This window comes from Indicator indicator, chromosome 4 (genome assembly GCF_027791375.1).
Source record: "Indicator indicator isolate 239-I01 chromosome 4, UM_Iind_1.1, whole genome shotgun sequence".
In the NCBI taxonomy this organism is placed as follows: Eukaryota; Metazoa; Chordata; class Aves; order Piciformes; family Indicatoridae; genus Indicator; species Indicator indicator.
This window is the reverse complement of record NC_072013.1, coordinates 19,913,442-19,927,732: the sequence shown is the minus strand read 5'-3', so window position 1 is coordinate 19,927,732 and position 14,291 is coordinate 19,913,442. Positions and strand designations below refer to the sequence as shown.

Genomic DNA, 14,291 nt, shown 5'->3' with positions numbered 1-14,291 from the left:
GTCTCTGTGAGACATGGCTGTGCCTAGAGCACTGCAGGATGTGTGACGAGTAGGGGATGAAGGCTCTCCAGACCTTAGAAGAGGTATGCAGTACGTTGTGGTGTCATTGCAGCAAATCCTGATTAAATTACGTGCTTAGGGATTTCTGACAAGCCTTTTCTACTTAATTGCCACCCACATGTTTCATGTGGCATAGAATTTTAAGTAACTGTATTGCTGTCTTTGGTCCACCCTCTCTTTGCTTTTATTACCTGCTCTTCTCGAGCAAAGCATGAATGGCCGTCTTCTGATGACTGTCTCCAGTAGGATGGTTCTCCATACTCTGCAGACACCACAGAATGTGAAAAGAGTGTGCATATTATTGGTATTGTTACTGCTGACCATTTGAAAACAAACAGAAAGTGAAATAAGGGGTCTGGCAGCCAGATGCAGCTGTAGTCAATAGTGTGAGCTGAAGGGCAGTAAAGCAACATGGAGTGAGGTTATTTTTCAATCAAGTTAGGCTTTACCTTACTAAGTCACTGAAACTGCAAAGGCTATTTTCAGTAAACTCATCATTTTATTAAATGGGAGCTGAAGCCAAAGGAAATCCTTTTAAGAAAGAAAAGTTAAACAATGTAATTCTGCAGCTGTAGAAATAAATTGAAACAGAGCAGGCATATTTTCAAAGCCATTTTTGCAGCTAAATTGCAGTCATTATAATTAATGGAGAAATAAACTAAAGGATAAAAGTTTCACTTTCTTCTTCCAAGCTGCAGAGTTTCCATCCTGACTTTTCCACTGACTTGCTTATGAATGTCATGTTGGTGAACAAAGGAAGAGTGGTCTGCTGATGAGATTCAGTTGTAAGTTTTTCTTCTCGATTATGTCCAGTATCATAGGGTTAGTAGGTTGAAGCTGTTGCTGTCTTTACAGCTGTACTGCACTGGGGTGGAACTTTATACAGGTACAAACAAAACTAGCACAAGAGTAGCACACCATTGTATCAAGTCTTATTGGCACTCTTCTCTTGGCTCTGTAAAGGATGTTATTGATCAGAAGTTGTGCTAATTGATAGCTGTATCATCTTAGGAACTGCCTATTTTCTAAGCATTGCTTATTTTCTAAGCATGTGTAATTGTTACCAAAGTATCTGACTGTCTTTGCAGTCAGTGTTTGTGGGTTTGATTTCAAGATCCTTTCAAAGGACAAATGATTCCACTGTTAAAGATGAGAAGCACTGAGATAATGGAAATTTGCCCAAGGCCTGAAAGGGATTCTTCCAGAAATTTAAGACTTTAAGCCTTCTCCTTGCTAACTTCTACATACAATGTTTTAATAGAGGTCATATTCTGGTATCCATGACCTTCCTAGCAATATATTGTAGCAGAGTCTAAATGCTTTTTGATATTGACAGTTCTTTTATTTTTTTAATAAAACCCCAGTTTCCAAGTAGCATCTTTTGCTTAAAGACTTGTGGTTTCCCTGTTGCCATGCAAGAGGCTGCAATCAGGTAGTTGCATTCCTGATTTTTTTTCCTGTGAAGATTTCATTGTGTTTCTAATCCTCAGGGGAACCGAGTGTATGACCATGTTTTAGTCAGATTACTCAATTCTCTGGTCTGATTTCACTTGTACCCTGTGTGCTTTGAGTACTTTGATGAAGCTCATTGCTATGCACACTTCAAACCTGCCAGTCCTTGGCATACTTAATAATGTCTTTCCATGACCCCTAAATGACAGACTTTGGGGATACATGGATTCAGGCTTTCAAAACCTGTGAGTCAGGTGTCATACTCCTGAAATGTTTGGTTTGCCTTGGATCATTTCACCAGAGTTAAGCTTCTAGTCTTAAAAGCAAGCTCTCAAAACTAGGCAATTGCTTGTTACTGCTGCACAAAACCTTGTCCATCTGCAAAAGCTCACCTTAAAGCATTATGTAAAGACAGAGTAGCTCTGACTTGTCTCTAATATGGCTCTGTGAGATACATGGGTTTTTTTTATATGAATCCCATACAAGTATTACACAAATAGTACTAAACCATCTTTGAAGTCTCTAGGTGTAAGCATAGACATGGCCTTAGTGAAGAGAACGTCTTGTCATTCTCTGTCACCCAGAATTCAATCTCTGTGCTTGTACTAGCTCAGCTGATCTCAGTGTTGTTGATATAGTGCTGCATGCAGCACAGCCTTCCTGGTGCTTTTATTGTCTTTTCCTATTTTATTGGATCATCCATCTGAGTTGCATTAATGAACCAAAAGCAGCAGTGTCCTCACTGTCCTCTTCCATTGCTCATCCATCCCTCTCACACCCTACAGAATGAGAAAAATGGAGGTTGAATAGTGATTTTCTGTTGGAGAACATGCACATTTCATCTCTCTTAAGTACCTGCAGGCCTAAAGAAGGTGAGTGTATCACCTATTAACCATATTCATTACATACCATCAGTCTTCTGTGATGAACGTAGAAGTGTGCCTGCCTGTCAGAGAAAAAGAGGGAGAACAGCAACTGACTGATGAGAGCTTTTCTGACTCCTACAGCAGTAGGAATGCTGTCAGTCCTCATGCCCTGCATTATTCCCCTTACACAACATTCATGATTTGATGTGGCAAATGGATAAAAACCTGCAAGGAACACACATGAACCCAAATCCTGTCTTTGAAGCTTGGGAGTGAGAGATGGAAGGCAGTGCAAGACCAATGCGGGGTCAGCAGGGAAGAGTGAACTAATATGATAGTGTTTAGGCATATAAGCAGATTTGGGCCAAGGGCTGATGTACATAGGAGGCCAGTTCTGCTGCCAAAACACTGTTTGACACCCTCCCATGTGCTGGCCAAAGTCTTTGCTAAGCCTCTTTGTGGCAGTGAGGATCTGGACTGGGTTAAAGGGTATGTGAAACTACACTTCCACATGGTGCAACTCTGAAGTCCCACCAAGCACAGTGCAGTGACTGAAGAGTTCCTTGTCTTCATCTCTCTTAATAGTCTTGGCAAGTAGCCAAAAGCACCAGGAAGCTTGGAAAAAAATCATTTTAACTGGCATTAAAAGAAAAATAGATTCAAAGGGCTATAGAAAGCAGACCCTCTGATGGAAGCTCCCTGTCTTTCCAGTGTCTTTATTCCTCTTGTGCTACAGACTATGACATATATTTGAAGTTCCACCTTTCTCTGGAATGTCTCAGGACCATTCTCAGTACAAGCTAACACAGCAAATAAAATGGCTTATGCCCCATTTTGAAGTATATCTCTTCAATCCATCTCGGGAGGAATCGTTATTCATTTTGAGCACAATTCAAAGCAACAAAAAAGTGTTGTTTCCATGACCTTTTTAAAACAAAAAAATTGTCTTTTGGAAAGATGTGATGCCATATGAGCACCATGGAGTGTATTATAGGAAGGGCTTGTTTCTTGCATGATAATTACTCTCTGAAGTTCTTTGTTCTCCCATCTACTCCTTCATAACAGGAGACAATGCTAAGTCTTGTCCACAAGGATGTGGAAGTCTGATAAGGAGGATTACAAAGCTCATGAGGGTGAAGGTACTGTGCAAACACAGTATAGCTATGCAGTAATAGGTTTTTCCTTGAAAGAAGATTGTCTTGATATCAGTAATACTGTATATGAGGAATGCCTCTGCTAAATTTTATTTCTGGAAATGTTCATAAATAACACAATATTTGCCGGCATCTAAGTCAAATTAATTTTATGTTTGCACTTTCTTCTGGGTAGATGTTCAGTGTGGGCCATGAAGGAGAAAGGGTGAGTTTTCATGGTTCCTGCCATGTTCTCTTTTGAATTTTGGAAAAGAGTTGCAAAAAATAGAGAAATAGGTGGTTGTTGTCCTGGAAGTTACAGGTGAATTATTTAATGACAGTCAGGAGGTATGACAGTGTCATGTTGAAGATATATGCAGTGTCTACAGCTCATTGTGCTCTGTTTTTTTTGACGGCAATGATTTAATGCCAAAAAATGCTACTATTTTAGCATTGGATCCTCAGGACAAAAGAACCAGGACAATGGAACTTTTCTTTTCCTCGTTTTCTCAGTTTGGCAGATTAGTAGAAACCTGCCTTCAGAGGCATATAGCTAAAAATGTGGGGCTTCATCAAGAGCTTCAGTCAGTCACTTGAGGGCTGCATTGCCACATTCAGGGAGACTCAGGAAGAACTGGGATCCTGAGCGTTACAGCAGGCCTCAAGCCAAGCCCAGGCTGAGGCTTTGTCTGACAACTTTTGATTTTGATTAATTGGTAGGATGTGCCAGTGCTACTTCTGAATGATCTTTGCACATTAAGTCTGGTTGCAAATCCTGCTGGAGCAAAAGAAAGACCGCTACTGACTTCAGACAAATAATTTCTATGCTAGCGTTTGGCAGCTGGATAGCATCACTCAGAATAATGCCCAAGACTTCCCACTCATGGTTCCCCACGCAAAACAATGCTTACCAATGTGCAGAGGGCACCAGGCTTTCTGCTGTGCTGCCCATGAAGCCTGTGTTGGAGTTTTGCAGGGGAGGATACATGACTGACTTAGTGAACACTCAGAAGTTTAATATTCTTAATCTGCCTGTGAATTCTTCTGTGGCAGCTATCCTTTTCTTACAAAAACAGGTGTAACTCTCTTGAAGCATACCTCCTAGAAGATCTTCCAAGACAAATGGCAACTCCTCAGGGGTACCCAATGTTCACTGCTGGGCTCTTGCATTTTATAATTCATCTTTAAAAAGGTAGTTCAGCTTTTTTGCCATTCTAATCTAACTTTGGCAGTTTACACTCTATCTTCATCCATTTTAAGTGGCAGTTGCCTTACTCCGTGACACAGTATGTCTTACGTTGTGGTTTGGAGGTTTTTTACCTTCTCTATCCCTCCAAGAACGGTCTTGTACCCTCTACTTCAGATCATGTGTCTGACCCACAGTGGACAAAGCATCTGCTTATTCCTCCAAAGCCACTGGATTTTGTGCTAGTTAATATTAATCTCTGTAAATCTCTTCAATCTTGCTATTAGAGCTGCATGTATTTCTGCATGTTTCTAATGTTCATCTGACTTCAGTTTGGGGTCTCTCACTACAGGAAGGATATTGAGGTGCTGGAGTGTGTCCAGAGAAGAGCAACAATGCTTATGAAGGGCTTGGAGCACATGACCTCTGAGGAGCATCTGATGAAGCTGGGGTTGTTCAGTCTGGAGAAGAGAAGGCTGAGGGGAGATCTCATCACTCTCTGCAACTACCTGAAGGGAGATTGGAGTGAGGAGGGGCGCAGCCTCTTCTTCTTGATGACAAGTGACAGGACTAGAGGAAATGGTTACAAGCTGCTCCAGGGGAGTTTTAGGCTGGATATTAGGAAATACTTCTTCACAGAGAGCGTTATAAAACATTAGAATGGTCTGCCCAGGGCAGTGGTGGAGTCACTGTCCCTGGGAGTTGTTCAAGTGGTGTGGGGACCTGACACTTAGGGACATGGTTTAGTGTTAGACCCTTTAGTAGTGTTGACCCTCGGGTCAAAGGTTGGGCTGGATGATCTTTAAGGTCTCTTCCAACCAGATAGATTCTGTGATTCTGTGACCACCATGCTCCTCAGTCTGTTTCTTCTGTGCTGCATAATGGCTTTGAGGAGAGATATTAAATGGATGGATAAGTGGGAGAGAGGCAGTGAGATTCTGTGTATTTTTCACTAGGGAGACTCATCTGAGGCCACTCCCTTTTTTGAGCATACCAGTAGGTTTTGTTGATCCATGCAGTGCATTACTTTTTCTGGCTTTTAATACAGTTTTTGCAGTACTGCACACATATAGTTAAGCTTTACTTCTTATTCTCTTCTATGGCTGCAGTGGCCCGTTCAGAAGGCTCCAGAAGATTACTTGGTTGGATAATGTACTGGCTGAGTAATGTCCCTGAATTGTTTGGGGATAATGAGGGAAGCAGAAATGAGAAATACAAAATCCACAGGCACCCAAACAGTTGATTATTTGTGATTTTATGGCTTCTGCAAGGTAGATCTGTGTCATACCATGCTTACGGTATGAAACTACAAAGTACAAGTTTCCTATAGGTAAAGGAAAATTCCAAATAAGATTGTATGTCTCTACCAGTTGTCTCCTTCTGTGGTTTGGCAACTTCATCTGCCAGTTACCAAGCACCTGTTTTGATGTCTCAACAAAATTAACAATCCAGAAGGATTGTTTTCCTCTCTGGAATGGAAAAAAAACATAAACAATATGGAATGCTTCACAGTCTAAGCTTTCTAGGTTTGCCACAACAAATAAGGGTAAATGTAGAGCAATGGAGGTGAAACAGCCTGGCCTTTGTGGCTAGCCCTTCTTGGTTGAGGTAGAATGGCTTCTGGAAGATATTATTTTCTTCTTAGATGCTACAGGATGAGCACTGAGGTCTTCAGTTGGGAGTGATATAGATACTGGTGCAGATACTGGTATATGTATGGGACATACTTCACCATGTGGGAGGGAAAGTGCTAGTAAAACAATGCCTATGTGAACTCAAGTCAAGAATCATTCCTCTAACAAGAATATAGAGCTAACTGGTACCTGGCTGGCTATAAATTTGTTAGTTTCAGAAGGGCACTGCTCATTTTATTTTTGAGCAAGTAAAGAGAATCAGACCTGAGAAGTAGGCAGAAAAGGTGCAAGCTGAAATTGAAGTTAAGGCAATTAAGTTGCCCTTTGAAGCAGAGTTCAGCTTTCCGAAATGGCAAGGGTTGGACATTTTGCTCACTGCAGAGCCGGGGACCTAAATACCCCCAAGAAACACCAGCAGAACCACAAGGTGAACCATTTGTGGAAACCAGTCCTGGTGCAGCACTGGAACACAACAAATCCCAGACTAGGAGGAACTGTTGAATGAAGACACTGTAAATGTGTGTTGCTTCTAGTAGCCATTGCTGATAATAGCAATTCTTGTTGATCTTCATGTGCAGAAGGAGGTGTTATGTTCCTTGTTACAGCATGTAACATGCCACAGGAGGTGGTGTGCACAGTCTGAAAACACTTTGCTGGATCAATGCTTAAACGAGTCATTAGATCAATTCCAACACCATTGAATTTAACATAGTTACTACTTTGTTGGGTCCAGTAACCTTCCCAGTAAACACTGATGTTTGTTTCATTCTAAGTGCTCAGAAGAGAGTTTTATTTCTCTTTTTTTTTAAGTTGTCAGGTTGTGTTATGTAAATCAGAAATGTTGTTATCGGTTCAATAACATTTCCATGTGCATGGAAAGTCATGAGAACAAAGATGTTTGCTTTGTGATTGAAGGGTATTGGGAGGGGAATCTTTACCATCTGCTACTACCAAATTAGTTTTCAGTGAGGAAAATTAAATCCCTCTCACTGGAAGCTATTTTGATCAGCTCTAATAGTAATATTTTATGTAGGATTTCTCTTCCAGAGCCTAGTAGAATTTACAAGTAAATTCATCTTTCTAATGCTTTGTTAAGAAGAACATCTGCCTCAGACATTATGAGGATTGAAGCACCAAGAGATTTTTAGAAATCTCAGACTCATCCTGTAATATTTGTCTTGTGTATGTGATCCTAATATACCAATTGCAGCAATAAATATTTTGCTATACCAGCCACTGAACTCCAAAAGAAACCTGCTTAGCTGCAGCTAATGAAAATGCAATGCCTGTGATCCTGTAATGTTTGTGTTCTGCAGCACCAACCTGAGTTTTAAAGATTTTTGAACCAGTAATACTCAAGACTGCAACTTTGAATGGAATGAGAAAGCCTCAAGCTTTCAACACCTGCCATACAAATTTAATAAGAAGCCTAATAAATGGGTTGGTTTCAACAAACAATTAACTGAACAACTTCATCTGGAAGGCTTAGAGGCCCTATTTCACAGAAGGTAATTTGAGAGCAGTCTCATGTTATATAGTGTAGTTAATGTTTCCTTTAGAAAACCAGAGTTTTTAAGATTTAATATTTCATGTCCTCCAAATTACATCAAATTGGCATATGGTACACAACAAAGCCTTCAACCCTTGTATAGATCAAAAAGAAAATTTATATTAATCTTCTAAGCTGTTTGGAGGTTTCTTAAGCGCAAGGAAAATATACAATTCCTGGGAATTAAGAAGCTTATAAAATGAATTTTGTGGGCAAGCTGGATAAAATTATTCCTTGTAATTTGATTATGCCACTAAAATTCACACTCCTACAAATATGGAGATTTTCTTGTAAGTCCTAAGTGCTCACTGTACAGTGTAGCTTGGCTGCACCATATAGACTTAAGAGGAATGTGTTCTCCTATGTGTTATCTTATGTTGTAAGGTATTTTTTCTGCCTTTTGTGAAAATATATAATAGAGATTAGGTCTTTGAGGGTTCATAGTTCAGTGTGGTTAGTATAACTCTCTGTCATGATTAATCAAAGGTAGAAAATTTAATTGCATTTTTCTCTGCCCTACTCTACACATTTCATCTGTTTATTTTGTCATCAGTTGCTACTCCCCAACTCAGTCTCCCTTTTACACCCACTTTTTTTCCCCTGTTACAGCTTGTCTTTAATCACCCTTCTCGTATTGGATGTGTTGCTTGCATATGCCTCGTCTTTTGTCTTTGCATCTGAACTTTGTCCCAAGTGTTGTGTTTGAAGAGTAAAGGTCTCCTAAACAAGGATCTGTGCTTCCGTGCAGCTGTTGATAACCCATACTTAACATCAACGGCCTGTATCTAATGCCTGACAGCTGACTGTAACTAATGGCATGGCCTGTATTTGCCTCTATGGCATATTAAATTGTTTGCATCTATAGAGGCAAATAAAGGTAGAGCAGCATGCTAGGATTCATGTGTCCCAGCTGCACCATATACAGAAACTTACTGAGGCAGATCTTAGTCAGATGTCACTGCCTTTTTGCTGGTTTGACACTGAAATTCAGCATAGCTATTGAGTGCCATCAGTCTGGGTCTACACAAAGGTACAACCACCTAATTAAAACAAAAACTTAAGAGGTTCTCTTTAGCTAAATGTATTGCTGGCAGCCTTCTCATGAACTGTAAAAAAGACATGGGCTTTCATGTCTGGAAATGCACTCTTCAGTGTTAGAGATATAGAAGCAGAAACCTGGAACATTGCGAGAAGCAAATGAGCAATTTGAGGTAAACACATTTTTCTAAGATGTTAGTCTGGCTTCCTTCACAAACATCAAGTTTGCAGAGAAACCAATATTCAGACTTGGTAGTAGGATGACTAGCAATCACAAATACCTAGGCTGAGTCACAGTGTTGGAACACCATGAAGCCCAGTTTAAAATCCAGTTCTCATTTTATTTAGTGGCCTGAAGTTTGAGTAGTTCAAAAGTAAATTGTTCAGTTTGTGTTGTTAGAGGCTGATTGATTGCTTGGCTGTATGAACTGGAATTTTGGGGTGAGGAAGGTGGAAAGAGAGGAATTTGTATTTTCCAAGATTTAGGGTGTCTGAAATAGACCTTTAGTTTGGAATTAGGTTGTAGCATTTAAATATCATATCTTTGTCCATATATTTTTGTTGTGTAACAAGAAGTGCCTTTCCGACACGATCTAAGACTGGCAGACGCTCGGATACCTCTAGAGCAATACACATTATGAGCTGGTTCTGTGGTGGCTGTTGGTTGCTGATGAAGTGAATATGGAACAATTCTCCTAGCAGGTGAAGCCCCAGGCAGTCAAAGCATTCTCTTTCACAGTGAGGTGGCCAAACCCACCATTTCTGTCTTGAAAATTTGCCTAATATTAATAGCAGATATATCTTGTATCTATAGAGGTTATAACTTGCGGTAGAAACAAGGAAGCTGGGTTTTCTGCATGTTGTATAGCAAGTAGTTGGCAAGATGTCTTGAAGGGAAATTACAAGTGGATCTAGAAGCCAGATTGGCCTGTTGTGAAGGTTTTAAACGTCATCTGATGATGGTATCCTAAATGAAATGCTAATTGCTTTGGAAACAAATTCAAGCAACCTTCTGCTTTGCTTTGAGAGTAATATCCATACATGCAAATCAAGCAGTTTTCTGAAGTTGTGTAATTACACCCTGACAAATGTTCCACTGAAATCGGATTCCATGTTTAATAGTTCCTTCATGTGCCCAGCCCCGTGGTGGTGTGCCTCACGGGATTATTCATAGCTGGTTCTACAAAACAGAATAAATAGTATTTAAACACAAATCAGTATTTGCTGTGTTCAATTTGCTGGTGGTGTAGAGGCTGTTAGGGGATTGGCTTCTTGTAGGTATTGCAACAGTAGTGACCTTTGACAAGATTTGAAAGAGGAAGAAATAGCATTTGCAATACCTGCCTGAGGAATTTCTAGGCTGGTGAGGAAGGAAATAGTGCCACAAAAGGAAAGCAAGCCAAACTCATGTCCATTAACAGCTTAACCCTGAATTTGCCCAAGTGGTTTTTTGAACTATCTTGGTTTGTGACTGTGACAAATTAATTGCCTTTGCCATAAGATTTGGCAAACCAGAATATGTATCATAGTGAATATTTTTGATGAACTGACTAGGGTGCAGATAATGTGGCTGGGCCAAATTATGCCCTCCTCTAGGACACAGTTGTGGAGCAGCGAACTGTGTGAGTTGTATACAATAGGTGCATCCTCCTACCTTTTCATTCTCTGGGAGTTTCTTGCCCTCTAAATTATTGCAGCTAATACCTGTCAGTGCCATACCTGTGTACTTTGATATGAATACTGTGCTTCTGCAACAACTTCAGACGTGTTGCAGCTGAGCTTTTTGGAAGATTGTAGAAGACCCAGCTTTTGTGTGATGGTCAAAATTTCTATTTATAATTTTTTTCTTATGTCAAGATTTGAACTGAGCTGAACTAAAATGGTGACTCCTAACTTTTTACAGCCTTGCAGCATTACATCTTTGAATCCAGCCCTCACAGCAAGCATCCTTCTTTTCCAGTATATGATCCATGAGCAGGCCAGCCATATGGCTTGTGTAATTGTTTTATAATGGTGTTATTGCTCTCTAGCTGCCCAGTAAACTCAATGCAGCTTCAGTAAACTATATACATAAGCATAGGAACTTTAGACTTGAATTATTTTCTTACTTTTACACAATGGTAGGTGTGAAGAAATAAAAAATATTCCATTTAATTTATAGCAACTGCATAAAGTTTATAGAGTCTCTACAATCATCTCAAATGAAAAGGTGGTGGAGAAGAGGGCCTGTACCAAAACTGGGAGGTCCATGAAGCTGGAGAAGAATAACAGTTAAAGGCACACATCAGTAAATATCTGTGCTGAACTTTTCCCATTAACTCTGATGTAGGGCATATGGACTGCATTAGGGGGTTGTCTGCCTTAGGAATTTCATAAACACATTTCCTCCCCCTTCCTCTTCCCTATCCAGTTATTACTGCTTTAGACTATCACAGAATCAAATTGTGTCCATTCTGGGGTCATCATTCTTAGTGGAAAGAAACTGTTTGCTGCAGAAAATGTCACTGATAGTGTTAGAAGCTCGTGTGCAAATGCTTTCCTGAATGTGCCTTTCCTTATTTTCTTCTTTTCCTTTTTGGTGTTTGAGCTTCCTGAAGCAGCTTGGCTCACCCATCCTTTGAGGCATATGTGCAACTCTAATTTGCATCAATGGCACAATTTCTGCAGGAAAATTAGGAGCTGATGTGTGCTCAGTTTTATGGATGATCTGTAAATAAACACAGCTTTCTTAGCTCTCTTTTGCATCCTTATTTACCCTGAAAACGGAGGTTGCCAAAGTGACTGCTGAAAAATAGGACCTGAAACCTCAAAACCGAGTCTCTGATGAAGTCAGAAAACATTAATTTTACGTCTGCATACCCTTCCATGTTTCTGCTTTGATTTGGATCAGCACTGGAAGTCTGTATATCCAGCCTGTTTGATAATGTCTCCTGCCCTCCCCAAACCCTGACACTGCCCATCTGAGCATTCCTGAGCATTTCAGACAAGCTTAAGAAAGAGGTGGCCCCACTGCCTGCCACTAGCTCCTGCGCCTGTTCTGCCTTTCCCCCTTCCCCCAACAAATGTATTTGAACAAAAATAAGTATATCGGGGAACAGATCTGGTGTAACATTAACCTCCACCCACCCCCAAAAGTTAATTTTAACAGATTGATTGTTGAAGTTACATGCTGGGTAACACCTAGGACTCTTGCTGCTCAGCTGTAGATGTGTGAGTGCATGGAAAGCCAGTTTGGGGTCGAAGTGCTGAAGGAAGGGAAGCCCAAGAAAGATGAGACACATCTCTTCGTTTATTGTACTTTGAGATTTGTAGGTGGGAAATGCTGTGGGTTTTTTACAGATATTCTGGAACACTAATATAATTTACAGTTTCATTTGTAGAGAGCTGTTTGAAATCTGTTCACATTCTTCTAAGATATTCTAAAGAAAAGCCAACAGCAATAATTAGTTTGGCATTTTCCATGTTTTCTAAAGCACTTAAGGGGTAATGACTTTTTTTAACCAATCTTACATAAAATCTGGTATTACAGGAGTAAAAGGAATTAAAAATCCTGAATGGCAATCAGTGACATGTAATTCATGCTGAAAGCTCTATTCCAATGCCTTGAAATAATGAAAACAATTGTACATATGATTAGAGGCTGCTGACCCTTCAGTTAAAAATGATCAAAAAGAACAGTATTAAAATTTGATTTACAGAAGCTACTACTTAGCCTATAATTAGCCTGACTAATAAAAACAAACCAGGCTTTTACAGAATGTGATTTCCCAGTAGATAGGTTAGCTATTTTTGTAGTGCTGAAGAAATACAAAATGGTTTTAAAATATATTTGATATGCTCTATGAGTATATTGAAATATAGCATATAACTAGTTTTAATGGGTTTTGTTCATAAATTGCCAGATTTCCTTAATTCAAGTGAAATTTGAGAACCGCTTGAGAATAATTGCCTCTAAAATGAAATACTATGTCAGTCTACTTCACTTATATTAAATATATGGTGGTTTTTTTATATTAGAAGGTAAATGAAAGTTGGTCAGTAATATGATTCTCCTTACACTTTTTCACTATGGAAATGGATTCAGGAAATGGCAGATGTGATTAAAAACTCTTCAGCTGACCCAAGAGCTGTTTTCACAGCACCTAGCATACAGCACATTTGGCAAGGAACAAACACTCCTTGTGTTATTACAATGTAAATAAAATGACACTTCAACGTAGAGACTTGGAATTGTGACTTCAAATGCAGTAGTTAAAGATTTGAAAGATGATATTTGATGAGGTTTTTCCATTCACAAGAATGAAGACAAAATTGTTGTGTTGGCCAGTGCTGTGTGCATGCAAGTAAGTACATTGGAATCCACGCCAGCCCAATTTGCATGAGGATGTCAGAGCAATAATCCTATAAATTGACATAGAGGGGTCAAGCTGCCTGCTCAGAGGCTGACGCCACTGGAGAGCTGTGCACAACACATAAATGTTCACCTCTCAAAAGCTACACTGATTGCAAAACTAAGAGAGACTTCTTCCTGCATCCTTTAGAATGCATCTACAAGTGTATATATCATGTCTGAGCAAAGAAATGAAATAAAACACTATAGCTCAACCTTCTGTCTGCTGATTTGGAATATATTTGCTTTATTCACAAGGCTTTCATGAATTCTGATGTTTATGTGCATCAGTTCTTGGAGTTTCCTATCAGCTTTCACTCTTCTGGAAACTTAAGTGCTGTGTTTTGTCTCTGGTATTTCTAGTGGAACGAGAAAATGTACAGAAGAGGACTTTTACCAGATGGATAAACCTACATTTGGGAAAGGTAAGACTGACAGTCTTAATACTTTGATAGAAGAACACAGTGGAGATAATTCCTTTTAAAGAAGTTAGAATTTGGAAGCAAAGTGACTTGGGTATATGAGGACATTTGGAGGAAAATGAGGAGAAGCTGAAAGCACGTTTCTGGGTAAGAGACAATTCCTTTTGAGGTGAAACAAATGCTTGGCTGGCTTAGTTCTCTCAGGTTCATTTAAGTCTTTAATGCTAGTGACTGTTATAATGAGGCTAGAATTTTCCCATAGAACATGCCCACATAAAATCAAATGTGGTTGAGGTGGTGATGGCAGTGTTCTTTCCTGGACTGGAAGTTCAAACATCTGAGGCATCATGGCCAAAGACGGATGTTCTTTAGAACCTGGCTTCATCCCAGATAGGCAGATGGGAAACATTAATGCCTTTTCGGTCATGTTGGGGGTGTGTGTGTGTGCTACATGATATCTTTACATACCCATTAACATTGGAGAACTAATTTTTGAACATCATATTTTGAAGATGTAATTGTTTGTTAATCACACTATGATGCGGCTATTAAACTTAATTT

At 39.7% G+C, this 14,291-nt stretch overlaps 1 protein-coding gene across 1 annotated transcript in view; it reads left to right on the top strand.

Annotated features, from left to right (window-relative positions):
* Positions 1–14,291, top strand: part of CLMN (calmin) — a 70,312-nt gene that overhangs the window by 37,461 nt on the left and 18,560 nt on the right. The window contains exon 2 of the mRNA XM_054400568.1: positions 13,672–13,733. Within this exon, the coding sequence (XP_054256543.1) occupies positions 13,672–13,733 (62 nt within the window). The remainder of the gene's footprint in view (positions 1–13,671; positions 13,734–14,291) is intronic.